The 23,989-nt window shown below is 45.2% G+C and overlaps 2 protein-coding genes across 2 annotated transcripts; one reads left to right on the top strand and one right to left on the bottom strand.

Moving 5' to 3' along the window:
- Nucleotides 1-713: 713 nt before the first annotated feature.
- Nucleotides 714-11,506, bottom strand: LOC100827476 (SCY1-like protein 2). Its single transcript, XM_003569311.4, has 14 exons — nucleotides 11,015-11,506; nucleotides 10,100-10,204; nucleotides 8,705-8,815; nucleotides 7,992-8,174; nucleotides 7,764-7,890; nucleotides 7,556-7,617; nucleotides 7,251-7,337; nucleotides 4,662-4,748; nucleotides 3,975-4,088; nucleotides 3,657-3,785; nucleotides 3,360-3,422; nucleotides 2,659-2,820; nucleotides 2,427-2,545; nucleotides 714-2,352 (listed from the first exon to the last, which is right to left on the bottom strand). Exons 1-14 carry the CDS (start codon nucleotides 11,504-11,506, stop codon nucleotides 1,296-1,298), a joined length of 2,898 nt encoding a protein of 965 aa, XP_003569359.1. The 3' UTR covers nucleotides 714-1,295.
- Nucleotides 11,507-17,559: 6,053 nt separating this feature from the next.
- Nucleotides 17,560-19,852, top strand: LOC100844765 (ABC transporter G family member 10). The gene has a single exon (XM_003566839.4). It carries the CDS (start codon nucleotides 17,699-17,701, stop codon nucleotides 19,541-19,543), a length of 1,845 nt encoding a protein of 614 aa, XP_003566887.1. The 5' UTR covers nucleotides 17,560-17,698; the 3' UTR covers nucleotides 19,544-19,852.
- Nucleotides 19,853-23,989: the final 4,137 nt, after the last annotated feature.

Raw genomic sequence — 23,989 nt, 5'->3', positions numbered from 1 at the left:
AAGGGATGAACTAACGTTGCATGCTTTGCGCCATCTCTCCCTGCCAAATTATGTGTCCACTCAATTTTTATTTCGAAGGCCATAGAAAAGACCAGAGAACTCCAATCCGACTCCTACAATCTGCTCGCCTGCTGCCGTTGTCGTAGTATTGTGACCTGTGAGGTGCTATACTGGTAACACGCATGAACACATCGATCTAGGCAGGCATGCACACAAGTTACTGCCAGTTACATTTTCCCGATACGAATGAATGCCATCACATGGCACTATGGCAGGCAGTGGCGCACCCCCGTCGATCGATCCATCCATCCCCTTTGTAGCCTCCCCTTCCTGATCAGGAGCCTGCCATTGCGTGTGCACTTTGGACAGTCTTCTTTGCACCTGACCTTGCAAGAGCATGGAGATCTTGGGCCGCCCATGATGAGAGGACATGGCGAGTTCTGACCTGAGATGGAGAGAGCATTGCAGATGCAGTGAAGGCCACCTTGCCATTTTCCAGGGCCGATCGCGTGCTGCTCACCAAACAGGCACGGAAAGTGGAACTGAAATATTCCTGCCATGCCAACCCAAATGCTCTCCATGTGCATGAATTGCACAGAAACACTACAGCTGGGTGCAATTCTGTGTAATAAATTAAGGCAACCGCAGTAAGCTAGTGATATCATATGTTTTCAAACCAAGCAGATGGTTGGGCACAGTGGACAGGCGAAGCCAAAACGCAACAAAAGTTTATTCACTTTGACAGTAATAATCACAACAAACCAGGATTCATCAACAGTATCCTTCCCAACATATTCCAGTTAAAGTTGCAGACGGGCCGAAATTTGGCAGTTACACGACATGGGCCAATAAATGAATTACATGGTGTAGAGAAGTGCAAGTACAAGACCCAGGTCCATCTTCATGCGGCCCATCAGATTCTGGTAGTACATTCCGAGCACCCAAAATTTCACATCATAACAACAAGTGGACTACTGATGAACTCTACATATACAGCCTGAATCTGGACAAAGATATACACAAACAAATCTAATCCTGTTTTACCAACCGAAGAGGGCCTCAGTGCTGAAATAAGAAAACTTTTAAGCAAGGGAATATTCTGTAACCTCAGGAAGGCTCCCAAGCAGCTTCTTTGCGGCTAGCAACAAAGGCCACCCAGTTTCAACTCACAAGGAAATACGCCATTGCTGCAAGCATGTTTGAGAAAAGTATAATGCTCAGCGCATAGAAAGTTTAAGTGATAGGAACTACCCAGTGCCATCTGCAAACTGAAGAACATGAACACTCCTGTATTGTTACAGTAAATCAAGAAAAGGTGGTTGCTCTGATGAAACATTCGAATGAGGAGTCCGTGATGCTCGGGAGAGTGCTGATTGCCCTTGATTTCTACCACGCCCTCTTCCAACAGCAGCGGACGGAGGAGGAGCAAGCTTGGGTGGGCCCTGTGTACCACTAGATGACTGTGATAGTGATCCAAAATCGGATTTTGGTTGCATGATGCTCTGGCCTGCATTGGAAATAGCTGGGTTGGAGAAACCTGAGCTCAGTCCTCCAATTGGGTTCCCAAATCCCAGAGATGAGTTGCCTTGGTTCAAATAGCTGACAGTAGAATTCACACCCATTACATTGGTATTGTTTGGTTTCGCTGACCAGCTCATCTGGTTTGTTTTCATTTGCCCAAGCGAATTACTGCTACCACCAAACCCCATGTTCCCTGTGTTCAATCCTGAAACATTGTGATTTGTGCTTGACAGGTGCTCAACTGCTGAAATACTGGCCACACTGCTTGGTTTGGGGGGCCAGTCGGCAAAAGGATCAACATCATTGAGTCCATCATTAGACAGCTCTCCAGATTTACTCTCATTGTTAATAGAAAATGGTGCATGAAAGTCCAGCGACGTGCTTTTTCTAGGAGGCCACTCGATTTCAACAGGAACACATGAGCCAGAAGGTTGAGTTCCTGAACTGGGTGCAAGAGATTGCAGAGATGGAAGTGGTTGTGCAGATGGGATTGTAGCTGCCGTAACTTGAGAGACCGTAGGCAGTTGCATTGTTTGAGCACCAAGATCGAAAGGGAGTGTCGAGGGTTGCTTTGTTTGGGTACTGAAGTCAAATGGGTCATTTGAAGGTTGCTTTGCTTGAGTACTGGAATCAAAAGAAGCTGCAGCACTGGTTTTCTTAGTAGGACCCCAATCTTCGTCCCATGAACTCTTTGCAGCTGGTATTGATCCAGTTTGCCCCAGGCCTGCTGAAGTTGGTTTAGAATGAATCCCGTTTGACACTGAAGGCAATACTTTCACCTCTGTATTCCCATTATCGGTAATAGTCACACCACGCTTCTCTTCAATCTTGCTGTACAAGTAGACGGTAGTTTAGTTCATATATTAATTGCTGTGGGGAGAGTACAAAAATATAGTGAATGGCACCTTGTGATGTCCTTGACAAATAGGACATATTTGGCAAATTGCTGTATATTCAGTTGCTGTGCTGTAAGCAACGGGAAGATGAGAGGAACCACATGCTCCGCAGCGAACTCAACACCACACTGGATCAGTGATAAATTATTTACATAGAGTATTCTTAAAATGTGGATCAATTGGCATGGAAAAATGGGTACTGATAGTTCAGAGATAGCAAACAAACATATCAAGAAGTAACCTGTTTAAAAATTGCATTAGCAACTCCAAGGGTGCACATAAGAGTTGGTGCAGAATGGTCAACCGCAGTGCAACGCCGAAGGGTCTGCAAGATCTCCACTATACCTGCTTTATCCAAGGATGGAACAAGATCTCCTAAACATCGCAAGGCATTTACTCGCACCTATATTTGCAGGAAAGTTAGGATCATAAGAAAGCAACATAAAATTATGGAACAATATAGAATACAAGATGCTGCCTTCTTGAAAGTGAGACTCAAAGGCAGTAGCAGCCAGCAAATAGTCAGAAAATTTGAGTATACACAAATAAAAGCAAGACAATCATATATTCCACTAAGAAAGTCCAAACCTTAATCCAGCAAACAATAATGTCCAGAACAAAAAAAAATTACAGCTGGCCCTACTTCTATAATATTGTTCAAATTATGAGCATTAACCAGAAAATAATTGGTAGCAGAGCAGATGAGAAATAACAAGCTGAATGATGAAGGGCATAAGTAGAAAAGAAAAACATATATTCATTATCACATGGCCATGGCCATTATCTTTTTATTGCTTCTCCTTTTTGTAAAAATGTGTCTGCATATTTAAGTTTTTTAAACCTAGGTCATTTGACCACAAATGTTATTCTCATCCTTTAATCACAAGCATATTGATGTGATCAAAGGTTACTGAAACTAAATCATTATATCATTATGCATACCGCAGCAACTGTAGTCTTCAAAGCTAATCCATGGACACGTGGCAGCACAGACTGTTTCAGTAGCTGCAACAAGAGTTGAATGCATAAATACACAATGTAGATGCATTTTTCATAAGAAACTAATGGATAAGTATATAAAGTGGATAATTATTTGTATACTAACTTGCAAAAGTACATACATCAACCAACATAATTCAAACAATCAGTTTAGGAAACTAATAAACAGTATCCTCCCTTGATAATGAACAAAAGATAGCACAATTAAATGGTTATTCTACAACATAGTATTCCTCCAACCTTCATGTCAATTTGTCGAGATAGTGGCACCGTTCGTCGCAGAACTTCTTCCTGCAGACGGGGATCGGTGTCATCATAAGCCCGTACAAGCATCGGAAGGACATGCGATATCAAATGTTCATTTGTGGCCTGCAAGGGGGACACATCAACAGAATTAATAATGCAGTAATCCCGAAGAAAAATGGTAGGTTCCAGTAGCTGAACTTGTCTATTAAGATCCTTCACGGATTAAGATCGACATTCTGTTAAATCATAAAGAAAACCTAAAGGGATAAACAAGAATCATAAAATTAACATTTCATAAATATCCATAGTTACCTTATTAATAATGAGATCAGCATGCTTCACGAGCAAAAGAAGAGTTTCACCTGATGCTGAGGTAAATACTGGAACAAGTGCAGGCAACGTTGAAAGCTCAAAATCATCTTTATCCTATAAGAATACAAGAGGACAGAAACTGTATGTTTAGACGTTGGCGTTACAAAAAGAAAACCAAACAACACAGCCTTGCCATTATTTTGCTGTCAACAATTATAAGAGTTATTTAAATTGAGGTGCCATAATTGAAGTATGATAATTCAACGTTGGTAGGTTAGTGGGCATAGAAACAAGAATGATCTAAACCACACAAGGGACAGGCACCTACGGTAGGTTAGTGGGCGTGTAGAAACAAGAATGTCTAAACCACACAAGTAGAGGGATAAGCAGCTACCGAGGTTGTGCTAGGTTACAAAACCAGTTAACCATAATATCTTGCTGTTAGCTAATAATCAATTAAGAAAATATGGAAGTTTGCACTAGTTTTTGAACAAAGAGTTACAAATCACGTATTTGAGAAAATATACTCCCTCCCATCCATAATAAGTGTCTTGGATTTAGTAAAAAGTTAGCAACTTTGTACTAAATCCAAGACAACTTTGTACTAAATCCAACACAACATTGTACTAAACCCAAGACACTTATTATGGATCGGAGGGAGTAAGATATATGAAACAGAGAAAATACCTGTGATTCTGCTATTGTCAGAACCATGGGCAAAATCATTGGCTGCATAACCATATTGCGTAGCTCAGCACAAAGAGGTGGAAGAACCTGGTTCAAACATGAGTGTCATATACAAAAAGCAATCCTGTCAACTGAACATTGCAAAGCAAATATATTTAAAAAGAAGGGTTGACATGAACACTATGTGCAAAAGTAAGTCAGTCACACACATCATCAACGGATTAATTGAAATTGTAACCCAGAAAATCAGAACGGATCAATCAGTGAAGTGATTCAGCTATCTAATAAAGAAATAAGTCAGGAATTTGAGGTGTGGGTGTTTATTTTATACTTTTCCATATTTAGCTGCAAACCTTCCGGCATTTCTGAGAAAACAAACTAAGAACCTCCTCCGTGCTCTTAAATGATGTGACTGGGAAAGATTCCACTGCCGACAAGGGGTTCGACTGGGTAATTCCCTATCGCCTTTGTTGTTCATGATCACTGCCGATTTACTACAATCTATAGTCAATCACTTGTGTGCGACAGGACGGTTATGCTGGACGTTCACTTTCCAGGGCATGATTTCCCCATCATGCCGATGGTACCTTGTTGGTATGGAAGCTTGTGAAGTGCAGCTTAATCATTCTTAAAAAAACAAGTGTAGCCTCATGTCTTGAAAAAGGTGTTACTGGATTTTGCCACGGCAACTGGTTTTCGTGTAAATTTCAGCAAATTGTGCATGGTGCCAATTAATGTGGATGCTGATCGTACATCACACCTTGCTTAGGCATCTGTATGTCAGGTGGGGGCTATGCCGCCACTTATCTCAGATTACCGCTGGGTACCACCCACCCCTCTGTTCAAGACCTATCTCCTCTGGTGGATTGAGTGGAACATAGGCTTAATGCTTGCTTGAGGTTTTTATCGTATGGGGGCAAGCTGGCATATGTCAATTTGGTTCTCTTCTCACTTCCTACCTATTATATGAGTTCCTTGAAGTTGCCCAAGACGGTGATCAAGACAATTGACAGCTCCCAGACATTGTTTATCGGCCAAGGATGATCTCAATCACAGACACAATTCCCTAGCTGCATCGCATCTAGTTTGTTGACCTAACAATGTGGCATTCGTATTCTGAACCTTGAATTGCAGAATGAGGCCCTTCTCCCCAAACACCTTGACAAGTTCTATTCTCTCCACAACACCCTGGTGGACATCATGTGCCATGTGGCAGTCTCACTATAGCACCTCAGCTACACAAGCAATTGGCAGACAAGGTTCTTTGGCAGCGAGAAATTTGCGAGCTTTTCTGGCTTCATCGAGGTATCACGAGCTGCATGCCAGGTTCAGGCTCTTCCATCCTTTTTGGGAAACATAAATGACAATCAGAGGTGCTTGCGCTTAATTTCCCTCAACTATTTTCCTTCACTCTGGACCAGACATCTCTCTCGCCTGTGTTTTGCAGGAAGATCTGAAGGCAACATCATTTGCCTTGCCCCTATCAGAACAAGCTTTGGGTGAACTACAGCAAGTCATTGCGATCAGAGATAACTTGCTTGTGAACTAAGAAAGAAGACAGGGTATGGACAGCAGAATCTATGGCTGCGTTCTTTTCGGCTTCTAGGACCGGCTTCTCCTAGAAGCTGCCCTCACCTATGGAGAAGCCGCATCTCAGATTTAGCTAGGTTTCCAAAGTAGTTTAGGTCAAACTAATTTGGTAGCCTAATCAAATTTAGGTGGCGGCTTCTCCAGGAAGCTGGGGGAGGGCAGCTTCTCGAAGAAGCCGGTCCAGGAAGCCGAAAAGAACTGGCCCTATACCTGGGGCTCGACGCAGTATTCTTCAAGTAACCTCTACAGGCTCATGTTCGGAGGGCTGCATGCACCTTTTTACTATGGGCATCTTTGGAATACCAGATGTCTATATCCAAGCAGAAGGTGTTTGCATGGCTAATGTTCATGACAGGCTGAACATTAGAAGTCTAATGGCGCGAAAAAATTGGCATGTCGACACCGGCATCAATTGTGTCTAATGTCAACAAAGCTTTGCCTAAAACGAGATAATCTATTTTTTAACTGCCCTTTGCTCGCAGATGCTGGAGATGTTTGCAGATTGCCTGGACTTCAAACCAGGATGCAACGACATGATTAGATCTGCCAAAAGGAGCTTTGCTGGTCCCTGTTTTATGGAAGTTTGTGTTGCTGCAAGTTAAGATATTCTCCCGAAAAAGGATTTGTTTCTTATCTCACAAGAGCTTGTTAGTATGGTTACAGACTCTTCCATAATGTAGTTCCGAGGTGCTTTGCCTCTTGTACATATGTTGTAACCTCCTTTTATAGTATAACAAGACATACCTCTAGGGCCCTACTGTTTCCCGGTCAAACAATGAAACAAACACAACAAGGAAAATTGAGCATAAGGTACTGGATTGAAATGGGAATTTCATAGAGTTTGAGTAGTTAGATGTTCATGCAGTAATGTTATATCATGCAACTGGAATCAAGGCAAAAGAATATCCAAGCGTTTCATTGGCCACATGCAGGTTTAAGTTGACTCTTCTGAAAACAATACTGACTGAACAAAGTAGAGAAATGATATACTGCACATACTTTATATCGAAGGACTCGGGAATCAAAGTCTTTCCACATATCCTTCAATGCTTTCAAAAACTCTGACTTCTGCATATTATCTCTCTCCTGGAAATGGTATTGTATTAAAATTAGAACCATATGTAGCTACCAAATTGTCGTATCTTAGCAGTCTAGCAGATAATGTCCCTGCTGCAGTCTAGCAAGAATAACTGAGGCATAAAGTGGTCAAATTGAGATTCTCAGCTTCAAAAGAAGCAAGGATAATACACATAGAAACGATTTAAGCTTATCTAGGAGAAATTGAAGAAATCATAAACACATACGAGCAGATGGTCAAGGAAGCGAAGAGCGCGCAACCTTGTATCATTCCGGAAGAAAGAAGAGCCTATAAGAAAAAATGGTAATGTAAGCATTTCAACCACTGTTCCACTGTAAGTACTGTTGGCCGTTAGCACCAGCAGTGACATCACCCAGAATTCCATTACACAAGCTCCTATGCACCAAATAAGGAAAAAGCTACTGATACTTTACCTGTGAAGGCCATGGCACTAGGGCGTGATACTGCATCAACGGATAGCATCCTTTGCAAATCCGCTACCAAATCAGTAGGAACATTAGAAAAGGCTTCACTTGTTAAATATGTCAATGTATTCATGTACTGCAATAACAGGGGGAAGCATCAGTATATTTTCTGCATATGCAGCCATAGCATATGTCACAGGTAGAGCCAACTTGAATATGTCCAGTTTAAAGACATACCATTTTCACATTGTTATGGCAGTCCAGAAGTGGTCTACGAGAAACTAGGTGGTAAGCCAGACATCCAAAACTAAATATGTCACAGGTGGATCCAACTTTAGAATCACCGCTTCGGACCAATTCTGGTGCAGTATAATTCAGAGATGGTTGAAGAGGTAAAGCTGTGTCTTCAACATCATAGTCCTAAGGGTAATCAAGCAGATAAAAAAGGTTATGATCCAAAATGTGGATATGCTAAAACAAGCAGAGTTTAGAAAGCAGGCCCATTTATGCTTTGCCAATCACAGCGACAATATCACCAAATATTAATAAGCGTGCAAAATATATGCTTAGTTGCAATGAATGACAGCTCTGTGGTCCGCATCATATAAGTGGTTACAGATCTAAGGAAGTGAACTGTACGCTCTGCAAATAACTTATGCAACACTTCAAAAGTTGTAGTATTTTGATGAGTAATATGGAAAATATATACTCATGACCAGGAAAAATTCCACCGCAGACAGATACGTATATCACAGAGAATAAAGGGCCAGTTTAGCAGGTGTGCTGTGCTCTATTGTAATTAGATAGTTAAGACTTCAGAGATATTTATAAACTCTAGAAGAATAGTTCTGTTATGGATCTAAGAAACGAGATCCCAACTGGTTAATATATCTCCAATGGTAATACAAATCAGCACATTACTTACAAAGTACAATATCACAATCACTAACCGAATAATGGAATTGCTGTGATGATGTCAGACCACCTGTGGCTTGGTCAACAGAAAGAGCAAAACCAAACCCACCAAGCTTCCAAGATCCACTTGAAGTTATAAAGACCGACTGCAAAAGAGACCAGATTATTATAGCACATACAACTGAAGACATGCGGGCACATCCATAAGCAATAACATCAAATTCATGGAGGGGCATCTCCAATAGTGCCACATCATCATCGGTTAGCCCTTGCGGCATCCCCAAATCCTATGTTGATGGGTAATAATTAGGAGAGAGGAGGTTTGTTGTTGGTTAAACTTCATACAAGGGCTACACGCAAGCCAATGCAAGATTGGGAAGAAAAGTAATATAAAATATATGTTTTGTGGACTAGTGTTACATAAAAGCATTGGGAAAGTTGTATGTAATAGTGTTGGTTGATGATGTGGACATTTTTACAAACATACATACAAGCTACTGGAGATGCCCTAACTGTTCACATCCTACCACGCACAGACAACTGGAACACTAAATCTAAGAAAGAGTTAATTAAAAATGGCCATACATACCGCTTAACCTCTTCCAAAGCATTAATGTAGGGGAAAGTGGAAACATTGCATTAAGTACTCCCTCCGATCCATAAATCAAGACACTTATTATGGATCGGAGGGAGTAAACTATAAATTCCTCAATAGAAAGTTATTGTGAAATGGAGACCAGAGGCCAGAGATAGTTGTAATGCAACAGAGGGAGTGATTAAGTTCTACAGGATTGTTTGCAGGTACTATTAGTTTCCATGCTACCAAGCCATCAGGTCAAAAAGAAAAGGTCACTAGCTAGTCCAATATAAAGATAATAATATGCAGGAACCAATTAGAAAAGATTTGAATTTATTTTGTTGAGTTACTAAGTGCAAGTACAAAGCAGAATGATATAATGGTCAGACAGTCCTCAAATCCTGTCCACAGAACCACCGCCAGATAAAGTAACTTTAAGATGGGATAAGAAGTCCAATCTACGTAATTATTACTTCCTCCGTCCAACAAAGGATGTCTCAACTTTCACTAAATTTGAATGCATCTATACACTAAGTCATGTCTAGATACATCCAAATTTTGACAAACTTGAGACATCTTTTGTTGGATGGAGGGAGTATGTTATATTTTGATAATGGAACCCGGCCCTCTGGTCGTATGCAAGAAAAAATGGCCAGGCAGCCTATATCACAGTATGGCACGGATGAAACCTAGCTTAAGAATTCATCAAAAAGTACATAGTAGAACAGTTACCTAAAACAAAACCAGTTAAGTGACAGAGGATTTTACTGGGCGCATACTAAAGCATACAGTATCAATTACAGGAAACAAGCATGCAGAAACCACAAACAGAAAAATTCTGCTACATTGCAACCTCAGGTGATATAGCTCGATGGGCAAGATGGGCATTGTTATGAAGAAAATCCAATGTCTCCGCAACTTGTAGCAATCCATGTTTAATCTCAAGTATCCCCATTTCCTGGAACACAAACAACAAATAAGAACCATAGTAGAAGTGAAATCCAATTAGTTGTCCTGCAGTACTGAACCTACAGAGCTCCAAGGAAGCTAAAGTCTAGAAGCACTTAATCACAGATAGCATTTACGAGTAAATTGGTCGACAAGCTTAGTCAATAGCAATCCAACTCCCACGAAGAATTAAGAATTTTACAATGGAAAAAACCACCAGAATCTGACCCAAACCGACCATTAGTGAAGTCAATCATGTTTATCTTGCATGGTCCTACCAAACATCAGTGGTGGAGTCACCCTGAGGTAAAATGAACCCATGAGATTTTCTGTGTATAAGAAGTAATGACTATACACCTGCCAGGGGCTTTGCGAATTTCAATGGATTGGCCCAGTAAAAGAAATTAATATGAAGGAAGGCTTGTTGTGAAAGTTATCAAACGATAAGTGCTGGTGAACTTATCAAACCATAAGTGCTCCTGGATATGATATTGCAATATGCTAAATTAGAAACGGTGTCCTATGTTCTCAGTGATGCTAACTAATGGACCAAATTGGACAGCCTATTCAGTTCTCCACTCTAACTAATATGAAATCAAACAATGATCGCCACAACTCGCTAGCTGGTGGTGAGTAGTCACAAGTAACTACTAGTGAGTATAGTAACCATGCCCACACTGATACTGCCACTATCCTTCAAGCAAATCGCCGATTTCCAAAACTCTAGCCTCTATAGCATCTACTTGAGTACGAAGGTCCAAAGCTGAACATCTAGGCTGCCATGGTAGAAATGAAACATCAGTGTGGATGTTATGCGTACCATGCCCTTGAGCTCCTTGGGCACCTTGCCCACGTTGTCGAGGCATCCGAGTGCGTTGGAGACGGAGGCGAAGAGCGGCTCAGTGACCATGGCCATGGCAGCCTTGGTCTCGTCCAGCGCCTGCACGACGTGGAGCACGCCCGGGTGGCGTAGCCGCACGAGGCGCGCGGCATCTGCGCGTGTGAGGTCAAGGAACGCGTCCTCCGCGGCCTTGGAGAGCCCAGCCCGCGCCCGCGCCTCGGAGAGAGCGCGCTTGTCGAGCACCCAGACGGAGACGATGGGGTAGGGCGTGGAGGCGGCCCCGTCCCGCGGCCGTGCCGTGTAGATCCGCCAAGCGAGCCCCGGGCCCCCCGACCCGGCCTGGTCGAGCAGCTCGTAGTCCTGCAGTGGGCGAGGGCCCGTGACCTCCTGCACCGTCGTGGTCACCGTCTTCTCGATCACCGCCGACGCTTTGGCCAGCGCCTGCTGCAGCGTCTTCATGTTGAGCGACATCGCCTCCGCCGGTGCTGGTGCCCGGGCCGGCGAGATCTGGGAGCCCCTCCGCTGCTGTTACCACCGGGGAATTTTGGTGGAAATTCTGGGGGAAGGTGGCTCGATCGGTCGGTGGCAGCGCGTATTTGGTAATTTTACGGGATTTGTTTTCCCAATTTCGATCGACTTTTTTTTTCTGTGGGAGACGACCTCATGTGACTCTGAGAAACCGCGAGGAGGATGCTTCGTCGCGAAGGGGAGGAGACGAGAGGAAATCCTGGTCTGATCTCGGCCGTTGGTATGTCGTTGGCGAATGGGATGGAGGGCTGCGATTTGGTGGAGGTAGGGGTAGTTGGAGACGTGCTGTTCTAGTCAAAGTCGGGTGTGGTCAATGGGGTTAATTAAGCAATAATTCCGAACACGGTAAGTTTGTGAAGTTGCAGGTGCACGTAAACAATGTTCAGTTAATCCGGTAGTATCTGTTAATCAAAGAGGAGAGTATATGGCAACGGCGACCGAAAGTCAAGAGAGGACTAATTTCATATCAGACGATCTGCAAGATTTTTTTATTAGAAGATATTCTCTCCGGTCGGAATTACTGGTCTCAGATTTAGTACAACTTATTTAGTACAAAGTTGTACTAAATCAAAGAAAAGTAATTTTGGCCGAACGGAGTATTTGAATTAGCAGAGAGGTTTTAGGAATTATAGAACAATTATCTGATTATTTTGTGTGTAGTATAGAACCTTGTGGTTATAGTTGATCATTATCTAACACAACGACATGTTCGATCTGTTGGTTAATGCGGTTGAGTTTTGTTCTTGCGGCCGGTTGTGCAGCTTGCTGATTGAAGAGAGATGGACAGCGCAATGACGATTGAAGAGCTAGTCCGCAGAGGTAGATTCTCGTGCACATTTGCCTAAGATTTCTCGTAATTTAAAAATTGGGACCACGGGGAGCAAATAAGCCCCGTGCTTTCCTATTAAGAAGAAGAATTTTTCATGCAGGTCCTGAAAATCCAGAAACGTTATCCCTGCGGCATCACAGCCGTGTGAGACTAGGCCGGACCTTAGACCTACGTATTGGTATGGGCAAAACGTGGAGATTTTTTTTAACCCCAGTCTGAAAATTCGCTCCTTAGGGGAGTCAAACCCAGGACCACTGAGTGCGGTTCCACTAGAGCCCCTAACCATCAAGCTAGAGACCATCCCATCATTTTCTCACAATTTGGCCCATGAATCAGATGGAATATCTACTTCCAAGTAAAATCATGTCTTGATAGGTATATGGACTGTGCTGATACACATTAAACATGCACAGTAAAAGGAAAAATTGCAATTTGGAAGGGGGGGTCGTGGCACAGTTTGGCCTCCACGACGCTCCGCCACTGTATGGCAACATCTCGACTCGAACTCCGACACTAAATAAGTCGAGTTAAGTTAGACTTTTCAACTCATTAAGTTAACAAATTTCATGCCGGTTATTGTGCTTCAAAAATCCATTGTGCAATCATGCAAATTTTCTTATTTATGAAGTTTAACTCAAAAGGCGGGACTATATGCAGCTTGTGGTTACAATATGTTATCTCAATGTATGGTTGTAGTATTTATGATCTGTTCAACATAATACTCCGTATTTGTTTATGCTAAGTAACAAACAAATCGTTAATGAGTTAAGTTAGCGAGTCTACCGAGCTGGCGTTTTGAACTCGCTAAATTAACGAGACAAATATTGAGTTGGCTTGCTAACTTACTTAATGAGCTTAATGAGTCGAGCTGAGCCGGGTCGAGTTAGCTTTGTATCCATCCTTAGACATGACTAATACTTATGAAAGGTGAAAATCACCAACTATGCTTTTTCATGAAACATAAAAAAACCCTGCGATGTACAATTCTTGGACATGCATACACAGAATACGACTATTTTAGTTTGGAGTCATTGAGTTTGAAAATTGACAAAGTCACCTCCCCCTTTTTGGGCCATCCCTCAACATGGATGTGGAGGAACTTTCAGCCCAGCAAACAACGGGCTTGTGAACCATTGATCTGAGCCCCATGCAACGGCTGAGATTGCTCTCCTTGTTGTATAAGGAGAAGAATAAAACCCTACCTAAGTCCACAGAAGTTCTGAGTGTGGCTGCCATTGTGAGAGTAAGAGTGATCAAGAGAGAGCAACACAAAAGAACACAACCTGTGAGAAGAGATGAAGAAGAAGTAAGAGGTGATTTCTGCCCAGATTGGTGACTCCAGACCGATTGTCTTCAAGCTGGTGATTAGAGATTCAAATGTGCTTGATTGGCTCCAAACTCGGTAAGCTTGTTCCTTACTTTGAGTACTTCGATCTGGTTGGTTGGTTTGAGTGTTGGATCAGAGGAACATCAGATTTGAGAGTGGTGCCGTCAGCTTAGTGACTATAGTTTCAGAACAGAATAGTTTTGGTGGACGAACAGCTTGGGTAGGCAAATGGTGTCCGATTGAGCTGAAATTTGGAGGATTTGTTGAGGACTCGTGGATCTATTTGTCTGCCAAATTTGGTGCTATTTGGATAAACGATTTAAGGACAGTTGACAGTACCGAAGGAGACAGAAACTGTGCCAACTCTGCTTTGTTGTGGTTCTACGTCTCATGGTTGTTGTTGTGATTACCGGTTGGTAATGTGCTGAGTGTGTTGCACATATCTAGATGTTCTAGAGTGCTTCTTTTCCCCATTTGCTCATAGTGGAAGTTGTGTGGACCGGTCGGTTCACAGCCGTGGTTTTTTACTCCTCAAGTTGAGGAAGTTTTTCCACGTTAAATTCTTGTGTCACTCGTGCATGTTGATTATGTTTGTTCCGCTGCTTAATTGTTGGTTGAAACTATCTTTAAAGTTCATTACATGTTGAGAGAGTTTAGGTTTGCTTAATTCTGTCCATAATCCCTACACCCCAATGCCCCTTGCTATATATCAATGGACATGGAGCTAATAATCTGGCTCAACTAAGACCATTTTTGGTTCTCTTCTGTAAAGCATACTATTGTAGTACTTGCATGGACGAGGAGTGATTTCTGTTTATTTGTGCCATTGGGCTGATGGGGCTGATTACACGTGTAGTGATGCAGCGAGTAGGCGAAGCATGAAGTACATGCATCATCACAGTTTACAAATTGGTTATCATTTCTTACTGTGCCACCTTGTCCAAAGAGTCTGCATCCGTTGGTTTAGATCTCTGACAACGTATTGAACGTATTGATACGTTGCTTCCATGTGGTGGCATCCTTATGCTCTGACGAGGGAGTTGTTGGTATATACCAAGAATGTATTGGTCAATGTGGAGGAGAGATGAATGTCATAAGTAAGTAATGGTTATTTGTTCAAATAACCACTACTGTACGGATACCAAGAAAAACAAAGAATATGATATGTGGGTCCATCAACGAAGGGAATCAAATGACAAAAGGGAAAACATATTAAAAAAGAAGAAGAAAATATTAACACCCCGTTGGAAATGCCCTAAGCTTCCATTCGATGGTTTGGCATTTTGATGTGTTTAGAGTTGATTGCCCGCAAGACGGCAATGTTGTCTAACAGCTTAAGGCATCTTGAAAATTGTAGTGCTTGAATACATAGGAGGAGAGGGACTTGTTCGACACAAGACGGGAAGGGAGGAGATACAAATTTCCAAATTCCAATCCATCCTCGTTGACCAGCTTGTGTGTTTAGTGGGCCCAAATTGGGCCTTGTCACTTTTCTGTACACTTGGGCACAAAGCCTAGAGCCCAGAGCCGCGTCAGGAGCTCCGATCGACCATGGTTTCCTTACCATCCGATCGAATCCAATCCAATCGTGTTAAAAAAAAAATCCAACCCAATCCAGTGCAGTCCAAATATTCTCCATGCATATGTACTTGATCGATCGGCTTTCTTTTCTTGCAAGACAGATTCACCGATCACCGTAGCCTTTTTTGTTGGAATCCGGCGCACACGCCAGGCAAACAACCACCTGCATGCATTATACTCACACCCAGGCCTGATATCAAGGCATAACTTATCCTTCTACCCGCCAAATCGAGCTGTAAGCCATTGCCTGCACGTTTTAGCATGTACCCGAATACCCGATGGATCGAACGCCGGTATATTTCCACCTGCCATGCCTTCAAAATGCATGTCATGGACATCTCAAACTGCTAGCGTCCTCCTTGGACGAAAATATGATCGTAAGGCGCTGGTCGATCTTCTATTCTAGCACCGGTTGCTGCTTGCAGTGCCGTGCACTTTCGTACAGGAAATCAATAATATTCAGTTCGTGATCCTTCAGAGTTAAACCCCGGCCGTTTGTGACTTTGTGCCATCAGTTTTAACTCAGCTAGTTGCAGCTGGACCAAAACGATGCGTCTGATCAATTGCAAGTAGCCACACCACAGTTGGTCAATCCCAAGTTCTCCTTCTTTCCTGGGCAGTATTGAGATACATGAATACGTCCATCATAAATGGGTAATACAATGATTTGTGAGTACTGGGTAGTGTGATTCACTGGACAGAGATTCTTTTTCTTCATGGCGTTCTGTACGGCGCCTCCATGACCATGCATGACGAACTTGCCGCAGGCTGGTTCAGTGTACTGTTGACTAGGACACCACAGGTATACATGTATGGAAAGAAAAGGCTTGCCGGGCAGCCCCATGACCCGGTTCAAGGACCAATATAGTTGTGCCATGGTTTGGCTATATATTCCATCATCATGACGATTAACGTGCATGAGATCATCTCGCGGGCCGAAGCTCTGTACCGACTACGGACCGTATCCCATGCTTTCTGAGGCGAGAGCACTTCTCTGGTCTCACATTGGCGCGCCGTCTGACCAGACCAGACATCAATAAAAAACTGCGCACAACCAATCCCCAAGATTAATCCAGTCATTTCTATCTATATCCACAGTCAATCCCCAAGATTAATTCACGATAGACACATATAGCTGCATCTGTCTTAACTCTTACCAGCCGGCGCAAAAGAACAGAAGAAGAACAAAAGGCCTCTGTTACTTCCACGAGATCTGGTCTGCAAAGTGGAGACCGTAGCGTAGCCCTTATCATTGTTATTCTTTAGCTCTGGAGGTGTACGGCTGGCTAGGCATACGGAGGATGGAGCCATGCCAATGTGGCATGGTACGGCGAGCGAGGCGGGCCAACTCCGACCAACCGGGTGTGCGCAGCGCGGTCAATGGTGCAGCTCATCAGAAAATCTCTGCACCGCACTCCACTTCTCCTCCTCACAAGCTAGCACAACGGAAGTTTTCGTGCACCAGGCTGCTGCCTCACCGTCGCAAACCAATTAAGAGACCAACAAGGCAGCGAGCGCCAGCAGCAACGCGCCAGGTAGATCAGATCGGACTGTTGTTAGGTCACCAATGGAGACCGGTCCGGCGAGCCGGGTTCCTGGGAATTGACGACCAGGGTCAAACTCAGACTCATGCGCCATGAGTAATGTACGGAGTATAAAAAGTTCCCTGATAAATTCCATGCGAAATGTACGCGAGGAATCGACGGTCAAATTCATGGACGCCTGGTTCAAACATACTGGTTTAATTCTCAAATATTGTGGTAAGAATTGCAGCGTCAACACGCTTATTGGCAACATCCGGATTCGTCAGTTCCATATATGCTGGAGTAGTACTAACAATTAACCAAGTACTCTAATCGTATTTGTCTATTCTTTGTATTCGTGTGAGTAGCATAAACTAGTATAGCAACCCAACTAACTCCCCACAACGACATCTAAATGATGTGAGCTGCGAGCGTTCACATGAGAAAACAGAGAGAAAAGAAAATAGGCAGAATGAGTTGAACGAACAGTCCCCGGTGCGCCAGGCTTGCAAGCTTGGGGCGCTAAGTTAAGCCCCGAACCGGCACGTCCGCCGGATCCACAAGCAAGCCAGGCCCGGACCGAATCGCGTCGCACCGGTGGAGAAGAAAAAAAAACTTAAAAAACGGCCGTGCGATGGCACCAAACTGACGGCGTAACACTGCTCCTTCGCGGCTGTCGGTTAAGAGCGCGCGAAACCACACGAGATTAGAAGGGTACATAAGGAGAGGGGGAGAGTTTGGTGTGGTTAGCTCAACTCTTCTCACCCTCCCTGGCTGCCTCGATCAGTGGCTCCCTGACTTGTTTGTAACACTCCTGTTCTTCTCTCCTACTTGCTGGGAAGTACACGATCTCGGAAAGACTCTTGTAGCGATCGATGGCGTCGTCTCCGAGGGAGACGATGGTGGTCACGCCGGAGATGAAGACGGGGAGCGGGCGCCGGAGGCTGAGGTACCGGATCGAGACGAGGGCGCTGTCCTACGTGCTGCCGGCGTCGTCTTCGTCGTTCTCGTGGGGCGGCAAGAAGGGAGGAGGAGGGGAGCGGCTGCTGCTGAGGAGCGTGACGTGCGAGGCGCCGCCGGGGGAGGTGGTGGCGATCGTGGGGCCGAGCGGCGCGGGCAAGACGACGCTGCTGTCCGTGCTGGCGGGGTCAGCGGACCCGGGCAGGGTGGTGTCCGGGGCGGTGCTGGTGAACGGCCGCCCCATGGACGCCGCCCGGTTCCGGCGCGCGTCCGGGCACGTGCCGCAGGACGACGCGCTGTTCCCGATGCTCACCGTGGAGGAGTCGCTCCTGTACAGCGCGCGCCTCAGGCTGCGCGCCGCCCCGCCGGGAGCGGCCGAGGCGCGCGCGAGGGAGCTCATGGCCGAGCTCGGGCTGCGGCACGTGGCGGGTTCCAGGGTCGCGAGCGTGTCGGGCGGCGAGCGGCGGCGCGTGTCCATCGGGGTGGACCTCGTGCACGACCCGGCCGTGCTGCTGCTGGACGAGCCCACCTCCGGCCTCGACTCCGGCTCCGCGCTCCACATTGTCAAGATGCTCGGGGACATGGCCGCGGCGCACGGCAAGACCGTCGTGCTCACCATCCACCAGCCCGGGTTCCGCATCCTCGAGCTGCTCGACCGCGTCGTGCTCCTCGCCGAAGGCGCCGTCCGCCACCACGGCTCGCTGCCGCTCCTAGAGGCGCGCCTGGCGGACTCGGGCCACTCCATCCCGCCCCACGTCAACGTGCTCGAGTACGCCATGGAGGCCATCGACAGCCTCAAGCCCGACGTCGTCGTCATCGCCACGCACGCGCTCACGTGCCAAGCAGAAGAACACGCCATTCCAGTGCCCACGTCGTCCTCGACGTCTTCGCCCGCGGTCCGGCGCTCGGCGTACGCGAACTCGGCGGCGGCGGAGGTGCGCATCCTGTCGGCGCGGTTCGTGAAGACGGTGCTGCGCACGCCGCAGCTGTTCGCGGCGCGGATGGTGCAGTCGGCGGTGGTGGGCGTGTTCCTCGGCACCATCTTCCTGGGCACCACGGACCTGCAGTCCAGGCTGGGATTCTTCGCCTTCAACCTCACCTTCGTGCTCTCCTCCACTACGGAGGGCCTCCCGGTGTTCCTCCAGGAGCGCCGCATCCTGGAGCGTGAGACATCCCGGGGCGCGTACCGCGTCTCCTCCTACGTCGCCTCCAACGCCGCCGTCTTCCTCCCTTTCCTCCTCGCTGCGGCCATCCTCTACGCGACGCCCGTGTACTGGCTCGTGGGCCTCGCGCGGGAGCCCGCCAGCTTCGCCTACTTCGCGCTCGTCATCTGGCTCGTCATGCTGACCGCAAACTCCTTCACCGCCTGCCTCAGTGCCCTGGCGCCAAACTACATCGTCGGCAACTCCCTCATCGCAGGCTTCATCGGCTGCTTCTTCCTCTTCTCCGGCTACTTCGTCGCCAGCAAGGACATCCCGCAGTACTGGGTCTTCATGCACTACGTCAGCCTCTTCAAGTACCCATTCGAGGCCCTCGTCGTCAACGAGTACGGCGGCGCGCGCGGCGCCCAGGAGTGCCTCGCCCAGGCCCCCGGCGGCGGCGGCCTCTGCGTGCTCGACGGCGCCATGCTGCTGCGGCAGCAGGGGATGCGGGAGAGCATGAGGTGGAGCAACGTCGGCGTCATGCTCGGCTTCGTCGTCGGCTACAGGCTGCTCTGCTTCGTCTTCCTCTGGTACAGGTGCCACCGCATGAGGAGGTGAGGAGGAATCGCGTTCTCCGGAGACGGCAAATCATGCCATTGCCATGTCCCATTTGGCACGCACGCAGGCTTGCAAATAGTAACCGCTCATCCAAAATTCGACCTCTTTCTTACTTTTTTGCTTGTGTCTTTTCCGAGACATTTTTTATCGTCGATTCGATTAGGTTGAAAAGATTATATATGTATATGTTGGGGAGAGACATTGATCAAGTTCTGGTGGATGTTAATGTTCCTGTGTATCAGCAATGAAATTCAATGATGATGCTAGTGGAGAAATAAATTTGATCATCAGGAAGGAGGTTATTTGTTACATTGGTCTTGTCTGTGTTTTAAAAACTTCTTTTCTGTTGCAGTGTTGTGTCTGTTTCCGATCCCACAAGGTGTCGCATTCGTGTTGGATTCCCCTTTCCCGTATAGTCTCTCCCATCGAACGGCATTGTGGCCAAGAGGCAGTAGCTGCGAAAAGCAAGACCAAGTCGCCAGTCGCATGAGTTGAGACAGCCTCACGGCCATGAAAAAGTACAGGCAGCAGGTCGGAATCATGCCTAATCTGTATCTGTCTTGGCGAAAATAACAGTTCTATGAAAAAAAATCTAGTACTGGTGTTAATTAACTGACGGGAGTCCAACAGATATTGGTAGTTTGTTCGCTCAGCGAAGACGACAGATCCATATATACAATATGACCCGCCTCCAAATGTTAGCTTAACAAACATATTTTTCTCCGACCGATTTGTTATGTTGAATTTTGGTTGTTTACTCTACATATGAGTTCAATATAGGGAGAAAAAACATGACCTGGAGTACATCATGAGCGCTTGATTGGGCCGTGCAGATGCTTAATGAGTGCATATGCATATAAACTATACTCAAAACATCAAGGCAAAAATATCAGGGGAAAAGTACCTTGAGGTGCAAACTATCCAAACTCCATGGAAATTGTTTAGTAATTTTAAAAAATCCAATAAAAGTATTGTATGCTGGAGGTGTGATGTTGTACAATTGTGCAAAATTTCAAAGCAAAACTCAATTGCATGGGGAAGGAATTAAAAAAGAAAAATACAATGAATAGTGCCAACAATGAAGAGCCATTATCGCTTATTTTTTTGTCAGCTGTTAAATGCAATTAAATCTGAACTTGAAATTTAGCATATATATATAACGTCACATCTTTAACACACGCAATCTTTTGAGATTTTTTTAAAATTTGCAAAATGGTTTTCATGGAGTGGTTTTCAACGATACGCCGCCAATCACTGAATCATATAAAGATCTTGCATTGAAGCACATTAACTTGCATGAGTAGTGCTTATTTGCCGTGGCTATACTCTTTTTTGAAACAAGCACACGTTTCACATCCCGCTATCTGCTTCTGTCGTTTTTTTTTCTCATCATATTTTTCCAGACAAGGACAAAATCCTGATGAACAAATAATAAGTGCTGTACAATAGTGGTACACGTTATATGAACAATTCCTGAAACCCCACCTACCACGTAACCAAAGTTTCTACCACAACATATCTACAAAGAAGAAAGTGGCGAGGCTACAAAGGTACGAGAGCTTGCTACAAAGAAGTAACGATTCAACATGTCTTCTCATATGAGTTTATATCTATCATACTCTAGTTTCTCTAAAGCCCATTATTTTTCGTTTTTTATTATAAACACAGACCTTTTTTTTGATAATAATACATCGAGAGCTAACCTGAACATTTTGGCTAGCCTAGTGTGGAGAGTCATTCTTGTGACTTTTAACCTCCCACCTCTGTGATCCATCTCCAATATATATGTTTGGTAAATGGTTTTTTTGGGAGTCTCAGACCTCTCAAATCGCCTATTCTAATGGGTGCTTGCGCACTTTGTTGCTCTATCTGGTATTGTCGGAATGATCTTATTTTTCACAGAAAACTAGTTTCTTATTTTTTGCAGTTTATTCGATTGGTCGTGCACTGGATTCGTACTAGAACTTCAGAAGGTGGAGGTGGAGACGGTCATTCAGGAGCATTCAGCTGGTTTGGGTGCTAGTCACCGGCTTAGCGCCGACTGATGTGTGAATTCTGCCTGCAGTCATGCATTATGGGTCATGTTTTTTTTTAATGTATGAAAAGACTGGAGAGCGACGCAGAGGACGGAAGTTTACCCTCTTTCGGAAAAGGAAAAACAAACCTGACAAATGAGGCTTTCGGCAAAGAAAATACCAGGTTTCACAAAAACACAGCTTATCGTTCGTGCGAATGCCTCTGGATTCACCGAAAAAGAATTACTCCTTCCGTCCACAAAAGATGTCTCAAGTTTGTCAAAATTTAGATGTATTTAAACATGACTTAGTGTATAGATGCATTCAAATTTAGTCAAAATTGAGACATCGTTTTTTGGACGGAGGAATATGATGGATCAAACAGGTTGGCCTGGTACGCCCATTTGCATGGCGCATCCCTGCCCCAGTCCATATACCGCATCAACCAAATTCAAGCATGCAGCACAGTCGGCGCGAGTGCCATTCCATCGCTAGCTAACTTTAATTTGACCAATTAACCGGAGTCGGCAGATGATCATCCTGACCAGGGCGACCCAATCAATTAACCCTGGACGTCATGTCCGTTCCCCACCTCCCATTTGGCCATTTCCCGGCCGGCGTGCATCTCCTCCTAAGCGCCAGTACGTAACATGCAAGTGTGTTGGGTGCGTTCGCCACTGAATATACCAGGAGATATTTTTCGCTTCGCGGTCGCTGTCCCGGAGTTGCAAGCGCCCGACGGGTCGTCGTTCTTTGGCTTTGCGGCGGTGTCCGCCACTAGGAGCTGTGCTGCGCGTCCGCCGGCCGGCACATGCGTGCATGCATGCGCAAGTTGTAGAGAGCAGCCGGCAGCGGCGGCGGCAGGCCGCTGATGCGCGCGCGCCCAGGTGCCCAGATAAATTGATTGGCCAAAAACGACCCTCCGTTAACCTGCCGCGTCCAATGGGCGCTCTCGGATTTGGAATGTTAATGTACGCCCTCGATCTTTTCATGCGATCCCAAGCGAGCGAGCAATGATGCGAGGACAATGGAAAAGGTACGTACGCATGCCCCATTAATTCCATCATGATCGATCGATCCACCCCGGCGATCCCATTGGCCGGCTGGCTCTTTTTTCTTTACCGCGCATGCATTATCCGATTTGCCCACCCAGGGATATGGGTGCTTCTGAGTTCTGATCGAGCCCGTAGTTACGCGCGATATATTGGTAAAAAAGTTGCGCCAGAGGGATTGAGAGATTACGCTGCGGGCGCACTCGCAAAGAGAACCGACATGACATGCATGTCGGCCCTTTTGCGTTTTTCTCGCCGGGGCACGTTTAGGTCGGCACGGGCTGCGATGGCTGTTCAACGCTTCAAGGGCGTGTCCGTGTGTGATCCCTTCCTGGTTGCTCATGCTCTGCTTCGCAATCCACAGGGCAGAGGAAAGTATATCGACCGAATATGTCAGTGGCCAACTGATATTCCTCCGGTGTCTAGAATTTTCCTCTTCGGCATTTTACTTCGGCAAGAGCTCTCAAAAAAGTGAGCTGGATTTTCTCCTGGCTTCTGCTCATCCTTCAGTTAACTCTCCTGACGAGAGATTTTGGAAATTCAGTACTCCCTCCGATCCATAAAGATTGACACGGTTTTGAACTAGCTCTAGTTTAAAGCCGCGCCAATTTTTATGTAACGGAAAGAGTAATTATCAATCTTTCTTAGTGCCCCTCCAATTTCAGTTGATTTTGAAGATTTTTATGAAACAGAGGGAGTAATGCTGAAACTCTACATACCAGATTTTCTTTTAGATATTACATAATACCAGATTTCTTATGAAAGCCACCTGTACAACTACATCAGACCCATTTTTACACTTTGGTTTGCCACTAAGCTCAATTCTGCTACTTTGCCCGTCAACAATGTAGCTAAATTTAAGATGATTTTGAGTCGAATTTACAGAGCTGAAATTCCTAGTAGCAAACTTAGGGAAATTGATACCTTCCATTTCAATGTTCCACCCAAACACACATATTGAAATGGAATTTGGAAATTAAATATTCTAGAATTCTATCCGAGTTCTATTCGAATATGCTTATCGATCTGATTGTATTAATTGTATTCAATCACCAAACAAGGGGTAATATGGGTGGAGATACATTTGATATGATTTCCTTGTTACCCATTCCTTTGGCACACTAGAGAAATTATCTGAATTCAACTCTAAAATGGGGCATGAGGAAATTAGTCTAGAAGGCTCTAATCCGTCAAAATTCCAACTGTTCGAAGAGGTATAAGAACGTTTAAACTAATTGTATTTCTATAACCAAGTGCAACTCATAAACATTAGGTTTATAAAAGATAAAAATCACATATACAAGCCCTTGGGAGACACATGCTCCACCACATAGATATCGGAGCACCACGTGTCCCACCACATTGCACTGGTTGATTGA

The sequence above is a fragment of the Brachypodium distachyon genome, chromosome 2 (assembly GCF_000005505.3).
Source record: "Brachypodium distachyon strain Bd21 chromosome 2, Brachypodium_distachyon_v3.0, whole genome shotgun sequence".
In the NCBI taxonomy this organism is placed as follows: Eukaryota; Viridiplantae; Streptophyta; class Magnoliopsida; order Poales; family Poaceae; genus Brachypodium; species Brachypodium distachyon.
The sequence above is the reverse complement of the archived record's forward strand: the minus strand, read 5'-3'. Positions and strand labels throughout refer to the sequence as shown.

Coding starts and splice junctions, on each gene's coding strand:
- LOC100844765 (XM_003566839.4), top strand. CDS start 17,699: ATGGCGTCGTCTCCGAGGGAGACGATGGTGGTCACGCCGGAGATGAAG.
- LOC100827476 (XM_003569311.4), bottom strand. CDS start 11,506: ATGTCGCTCAACATGAAGACGCTGCAGCAGGCGCTGGCCAAAGCGTCG. Junction 8,175..8,704: donor CACAGCAATTCCATTATTCG/GTTAGTGATTGT, acceptor GATTACCCTTAG/GACTATGATGTTGAAGACAC. Junction 3,786..3,974: donor CTGATCTCATTATTAATAAG/GTAACTATGGAT, acceptor TCCCCCTTGCAG/GCCACAAATGAACATTTGAT.